Genomic DNA, 7639 nt, shown 5'->3' on the forward strand with positions numbered 1-7639 from the left:
TCTTTTTAAACTTGTTACAAGATCTTGCATGGATATAGCACAATAATGGACTACTGACTATTTGGAATATATGATTAATCATCATCACACAAATTCAAATTTACAAGAACCAAAGAGATTGTTTATGGACTTCTCTAATAGCTATATTTATTGTACTTCATAGTCTTCTTCAGTGGCCCATGGATACTTCCTGTATGCATTCTTAATTTGAGATGGATTTTCTGGCGTAGACCATGGGTACTTCATTGATGGATCTCTTGGAAACTTTCTGAAGTTCAGAAATGGTGCCCATAGAAGAACCCTAGTTTTTGAAACAATTCCCTTGGTCAATATATGAACCAACTAATTATCAATTCCAAACACGAGAAAGCATTAGGAAAGCTGATTAATATTTTTCTTTTAATTAACTACCGACTATGGTCTATTTTAGTAGTGGTGATTGTGAAAGTGCTTCTTTTGTGCAGCGAATTTAGCAAAAAGATAGTAGTAGTAATTAAACAATTAATGTAATTAAGGGCAAAAATTTTAGTACAATATTTTGCTTAGTCAAACTCCATGAATCAAACAAAAGAAAAAAATAAATTTCAGTAGTCATAGTTTTCGTAATCCTTTAATTTGTTTCAATTCCTTCAGAAACGCTATAATTCTATCTTTATCATATCCCATTAATTGATTCCAAATATCTTTAAGTTGCCGAAACCAGGATTTGAACTTTATAGATTCAGGATTCTAATCCTTTTAAATTATTGGATTCTAAAAGTAATAAATACTCACAACACAAATATAATATTTAGACCAAAGTTACTAAGTTCGCCGCACCCTAGCGGGCACACTAACTCCGCCCTGGCTTCCTGCTAGCTTGTCTTATCCGTGCAAAACCCTTCAATAGCAATGATTTTTGTCATTTTTGTCTCGACTGTTTTGCTTATACGGAATTTGCTTTTGTTTTTCCAATTCGCTAACAGCATAACGATTTCTTACAAGATAAATATAATTTAATATATCATAACATATTAATTATCATTTTTATGAAGCTAAGTTGCTTACACTAGGATGATTAAGGACATATATGATGGAGCTAAAACCCGAGCGAGGACAGTGGGATGAGACTCAGACCACTTTCTAGTTGTAATCGGGTTGCACCAGGGATCAACTCTTAACCCGTTTTATTTGCCTTGGCGATAGACATACTGATGCGCTACATGCAAAGGGAGGTGTCATAGTGTATGTTATTGGAAGATAATAATGTACTGATTGACGATACGTTCATGAGGCGGTGTTAACCTGAGTGGAGGTTTGGAGACAGATCTTAGAATCTAAAAGTTTCAAGTTGAGTAGGACCAAGACATAATACTTTGAGTGCAAGTTCAGTAACTGAACCAATGCAGCAGACATGGACGTGAGGCTTGATGCACAAATTATCCCCAAGAGATATAGTTTCAAGTACCATGTATCTATAATCCAAGGAAATGGGGAGATTGACGAGGACATTACACATCGTAATGGAGCGGGGTGGGTAAAATAGAGGTGCGCATCCGGGGTTTTATGTGATAAGAATGTGTCACCTAAATATAAAGGTAAGTTCTACAGAGTAGTTGTTAAACCGACTATGTTGTGTGGGGCAGAGTGTTGGGCAACCAAGAACTCCCATGTCCAGAAGATGACAATAGCATAAATGAGTATGTTGAGATAGATTGCAGGCGTACCGGGATTGATAAGATTAGGAATGAAGATATTCATATCAGGGTGGGAGTGGCCCCGATTGTAACAACCCGGATGGTCATTTTATGTTTGAATCTCGTTCTCTTATTTGATGCTTTCGTTATATGTGTTTGTGATTTTTTGACTTGCGGAGGTTGTTAGTTTGGTTTCAGGATGGTTTGAGAGTGAATTGAGATACTTAGTCTCATTTTGGAAGCTTAAGTTGTAAGAGTTGACCAAGGTTTGACTTTTGTATAAAAGATATCGGATTAATATTTTGACGGCTTCACTAGGTTCATATGGTAATTTTGGACTTGGACGTATGTCCGAATTTGGATTTGGAGGTCCCTAGGATGTTTTGGCTCTATTTTTTGAAAGTTAACAACTTGAAGATATGGAGAGTTTATAGGTTTGATCGGGAATTAACTTTGATGATATCGGACTTGGATTATTATTTCGGGACTTAGAATATGTCTATATAGTGGTTTGGAACTTGTGTAAAGTTTGGTTAGAAATCAGATTGGTTAGGCATGAATCAGACGCTTGGTTAGAAGTTGGAAATTCTTGAACTTAAGAGAAGGATTTTGATCGTCGATTCTTGGGGTTGATGTTATTCATAGTGTTTCGAGCCCTTTGATAAGTTTTAAATAGGTATATAGACTTGTTGGTGTGGCTGGACGGGATCCCGAAGGGTTCTGGTGTATTTTGGCTCGGTTGCGACCATTTTGAATGGGTTGGGGGCAGGTGCGAGGTCCCAGGTTCGGCTGGGCTATCACATATACGGAGTTAAGGTGTTATGGGGAAGTTCCGATTCTATGAAGAAGAGGGCCACAGGTGCGAAGGCGCACCTTCAGAGTACTGGTGCACATCTGCGAGGATTGAAGGCCTGAGGGAATGTTCGCACATGCAAAGGCGTTGGTTGTGGCCGCGAAGTCGCACATGCAATGCATGAGTTGTAGAAGGAGTGGCCGGCAACTTAAGTGGGACTGGAAGATGTGAGGGTTTTATGGCAAAAGCGGTGTCGCAGAAGCGACCTTTTGGTCTGCAAATGCAAAATCGCGGGGCAGGTGTTATATTTCGAAAGTTTGGGCTATTTTCATTATTTTAAGTTTTGGAGCTTGGTTAGAGGCAATTTTTGGGGAGAATTTCATCACCACTTTGAGGGTAAGTGATTTTTACTCGATTTTGTTGACATATCATATTTTTTCATGAATTCTTACATATAGATTATGGTATTTGAAAGAGAATTTTGGGATTTTGACTACCATATTTGGAGAGTGTAAATTGGAGATTTGGGAGTTGATTTGAATTCGATTTTGGAATCGAATCACATATTTGAACCGTGAGGTTATGGGTAGTTATGATCTACCCCTTGACTCGGATTTTGACCATATGGTCCCTAATAGACTTTTGTTGACTTTTGGGTATTTGACTAAAAATTAAATTTTATTGTATGAAATTGATTCCTATGACTTTGTTTGACGTTATTGAGTTGTATTTGACTAGATTCGACTCGTTCGAAGGTTGATTTGATAGGGAATGCTATTTTGGAAGGTTGAAGGCTGCCAGATGAAGGTAAGTCTCTTGGCTAACCTTGTTAAGAGGGAAACCTCTATGATTTGACTTGATTACTATGTGTTTAAGGTATTGCGGATGGTGTATATATGGGGTGGCGAGCATATATGCACTTACCAAGTTACATCATGATTGGGGTACAATTGGAATACTTTATGCCTTGTTTTGATTATGTGCTAATTTGATTCATGATTTATTTGACTTATATAACTAAGTTCACTCTCTTATTCATGTTAGAGATCATGCATAGGTTTATAATTATTTGTGAAAGTATGGTAACTTATTCTTTATATGTTGAATTGCTTGAATTGTTCGTAGCCATATAGAAACTCTATGAGCACACATCTACATAATTTTTATTTAGTTCTTGTGCATCTTTTATCTATAATTCTTGAGCATATGCATATATTTTGTATATGGATATCTGATTTGGACTGAGAATTTTGGTACGAAACGTAAGGCATGTGGATGAAATACAGTTATGGCACATAGGACATGATGATCAAATATTTGATTATATGTGAGCTATCAAGCTCTTTTTTGCGCATGAATAAGGATTTGTCCCTCTAGAGTCAGGTGATTAACCATGTTACTTTGTGCCCTGTGAACGTGGTCGATACATGAATTATGTATCGGGTCGATATATAGATTTTGTTCGTGTTATGGTGATACATGGATTTTGTAGCGGTTATTGTAAGAAATTGAGTTTGAGCATGCTTAGATATCCTTGACTCATTTAGAAACATTTATTTAGATATTAATCCTTACTTTCCATCTTTATATACTAGTTGGGAGCCTCAACTATGTAGAATTGAAGCATGCCACCTTTAAATACCATATATGAGCAGCATTATATATATTTCTTGAGCTGAAAAACATGCTTTATACTTTTTGACTGTTGATATCTTTGATTCATGTTATTCATGAGATTATTTACTGTTTTAGCTTAAAGCTCTATTATTTATATCTATGTTGTGAGTATCTTGATGCTTACAACCTCGCCACTATTTTTTCGAAGTTAGACTTGATACTTACTGGGTATCGATTGTGTATACTCATATTATGTTTCTGCACGTCTTTTTGTACAGGTCCTCAGGTAGGTGTTAGCGGAGCCACTTGATTGAGCTTAAGTGTTCGCACGGATTCTTAGGGTGACCTGCACTCCATGAATTAATTTTGCAGTGCTCGAGTCCCTGTTCTTCACCATTTTTTGTCTAATTTATTATTTTAGACAACTTTGTTCATGTATTCAGGCTTGTACTTATTCAATAGTTGCTCGTGTACTTATGCCACCTAGCTTGGGTATTATACTGTTTTGGCCACGTTTAAGCCGTGTTATAACAGTATTAGATATTTTACTATTTTGAGGCTATTTCTATCTTTATTTTTTATATGAGTGTGTTAATTAAAGGAATCTGGCTATGTTTTTTTGTTGATTGTGAGTTAGCTTGCTTAGCAAGTGCAGCTATGCACCATCAATTAATTAAAAATCTGGTTATGTTTTTTTTTGTTGATTGTGAGTTTGCTTGCTTAGCAAGTGCAGCTAGGCACCATCACGGCCTAAGGTGGGATTACGGGTCGTAAAAATATTGGAGAACAAGATGCGGGAAGCGAAACTTAGATGGTTTTGGGAATATGAAAAGGAGAAGCACAAATTCCCTAGTAAGGAAGTGTGAGAGGCTGACCTTGGTGGGTCTGAGAAGAGGTAAAGATAAGCCAAAGAAATATTTGGGAGAGTTGATTAGGAAGTATCTGGAGTTGCTTCAGCTTATTGAGGACATGATCCTTGATAGGAATGTGTGGAGATGAAGAATTAAGGTAGAAGGCTAGTAGGTAGTCGAACGTGTTTATTCGTACTACTAGTAGCATTAGTGTTAGTCTTGTTTTCTATTATTGTTAGATTTTTATTATTATATGTTGTTCCTTTCGCTTTGTTTTCTTATTATTTTGTTGTTGTTATTACTTGTTGCTATTGCTGTTTTTTTTTCCATCTTTTCTTGAGCTGTGGGTTTATCGAAAACAGTTTCTCTACCTTCAAGGTAGGGATAAGGTCTGCGTGCACACTATCCTCCCCATACCTACTTAGTTTGTCTGGTTTTTTTTTTTTTTTTTTTTTGAGGCTAAATATAATGTTTGTTATATAAACTAACATGTTCTGTCTGTATAGCATATGTTTGGACAAAAAAGGATCATATGCCTACTTGATCGAATTTACTTAACGATCCATGCATATAGTTTCCTCCCTTTCTTTTAAATGGTGAAATACGACAATTTACCCCATGTTTGCCAGATTTTCAGGTAAATAAATATTGAGATATGGTATAGTAACCACTTACCCTGGAAAGAAGATGAAGACAAACATAAACTGCAAATACATCTCCAATAGGTCCCTCTTATACCACCTTTTCCTAAGCCAGGTCATTATGATAGGCTGCAATCGAAGTCACGTATAACTTTAAGTAATTGATAAAGAAAAAAATAAATAAAAGACAACTAGCATATAAAGTTTTAGAAACCTTATGTCCTAATTTTTTTTAACTTTAAGTTGCATTATAGAGGTGTATCCAGAATTTTAAAAACATGAGTGCCCCATAAGCGCCATAGAAATGAATTTTTTAAAGGGTGTCTGAAAGACGTATTTTTGATTTAGGAATTTTACAGTTCCAAACGAAGATTAAAAAAAGAGAAGGGAAAAAAACTTGTAACCAATATAAAAGGGGGAAAAAACGTATATTTGATTAGAAAAAGCGGTAGAGCATTTAACCCTATTTATTAATTAAAATATGATTTAAAAGAAGCCAAAGTACAGGACCGAACCCCTGATTAAAAGGTAAGAGGTGCACCTCCTTACAAAGCACTAAAGTGTTCACTTAAGCTTGGGTTCACCCATGTTAATTTAAGTATTTGACCTGTAATTTACTAGTGTTATACATGATTTCGGGGAGGAGGATGGGTTCACATGAACCCTCCCCTTCCCATATGCATCCGCCCTTGGTTGCATATATCGACGATATAAAGAATATTTACATAATCAAATTATTTATAAGATAATTATGAATAAATTCATATCATTAGTGTTAATTAAGAACATGATTAAAAAGTAACTTACTTGCAATTAAATTACAATGACAACATGAAATTTTATATTATTCGTGAATAGAACTTAAATCAATTTTTTTTATGTCCACTTACTGGGGCAACAAGGAAGTAGAAGAATGCAGAAATGGCCAATTGGATCAACACCCAAACCAAGTCTTCTTCATTATTCACGCCTGTCACTGCCAAAGCTGGCTCTGCACCTACCTATATATTATGAATTCTTGAAAAACTAATCCTTCAGAAAGAGCAAACATATAAAAAAGAACAAAAAAAAAAAGGAAATATTGAGTTAATTAATCTCAACTAAAGGGTCTTACGGTGGCCAAAAGTGTGCCAACTTGAATGGCCAATAAGGATTTTGAAGAAGCCAAACTTTCAATAGCCTTCAAATTGATGCATTTTGATGCCTATTATTGAATTCAAAAAAAGAAGAGTGGTAAATTCCTTGACGGTAATAATTGTTGTATCGTGAAAGTTTGCGAACCGTTAAAGGTGTTAACATGTGATCGGGAGGTCACGGGTTCGAGCCATGGAAACAACCTCTTGCAGAAATGCATGGCAAGGCTGCATACAAGATACCCTTGTGGTCTGGCCGTTCTCTGGACCCGCGCATAATGGAAACTTAGTGCACCATATTGCCTTTATAGTGAAAGTTTGCAAAAATTAAAGAAATCAAACCTTTAATTGTGGGATTGATGATTTATGAGATTTTTCCTGGCTTGAAGCTTTAGTGGAGATAAAAGGAGCTCTGCGATGGAGAAGAGGAAGAGAAGGCAAAGCCTTTGGGACAAAGGAGGTGTTCATCTTTTGAGCCAGTTGTTCGTGGTTTTTCTTATCTGATTTGGTTTTTAGTTGTACATGGTTGAGAATGCAAGCAAAGGGACAAAAACAGAAATGGGCAATTATTTTTGAGTCCTCACATTCTTTAGTTTTTTGACAACTTAATGGGAAGTTTCAATAAGTTTTTATTTTTGAAAAGAATTAAATGAAAAAAACGTTTCAGTTAAAGATAAGGTTGCTTATTTCGTTTTACTACTATGGAAGAGGAAATAAGATCTCTTCGTCCCACCAAAACCCGTCATTACCATCTATTGTTTCTAAGTAGTAATATTATTTTTTGGCAAAATACATAAAGAGATACTTAAAGTTGGCTCAAATATTTATCTCACACTCCAACTTACTAGGTGACCATATAGACATTTTATGTTGGTTTTAGTGTGTCAAGTAAACACGCGTGTATGGAAGGTATAATGCGTGAGACACA

General features: G+C 35.8%; 1 protein-coding gene across 1 annotated transcript; it reads right to left on the minus strand.

The window, feature by feature from the left end:
• Nucleotides 1–35: 35 nt before the first annotated feature.
• LOC104235500 (NAD(P)H-quinone oxidoreductase subunit L, chloroplastic) lies at nt 36–7303 on the minus strand. The gene is made up of 5 exons (XM_009789288.2): nt 7054–7303; nt 6693–6782; nt 6469–6579; nt 5613–5707; nt 36–301 (listed from the first exon to the last, which is right to left on the minus strand). Exons 1-5 carry the CDS (start codon nt 7177–7179, stop codon nt 148–150), a joined length of 576 nt encoding a protein of 191 aa, XP_009787590.1. The 5' UTR covers nt 7180–7303; the 3' UTR covers nt 36–147.
• Nucleotides 7304–7639: the final 336 nt, after the last annotated feature.

This window comes from Nicotiana sylvestris, chromosome 6, assembly GCF_000393655.2.
Source record: "Nicotiana sylvestris chromosome 6, ASM39365v2, whole genome shotgun sequence".
NCBI lineage: Eukaryota > Viridiplantae > Streptophyta > Magnoliopsida > Solanales > Solanaceae > Nicotiana > Nicotiana sylvestris.

Coding starts and splice junctions, on each gene's coding strand:
- LOC104235500 (XM_009789288.2), bottom strand. CDS start 7,179: ATGAACACCTCCTTTGTCCCAAAGGCTTTGCCTTCTCTTCCTCTTCTC. Junction 6,580..6,692: donor TTGGCACACTTTTGGCCACC/GTAAGACCCTTT, acceptor CATAATATATAG/GTAGGTGCAGAGCCAGCTTT. Junction 302..5,612: donor GTCTTCATCTTCTTTCCAGG/GTAAGTGGTTAC, acceptor TTCAAAAACTAG/GGTTCTTCTATGGGCACCAT.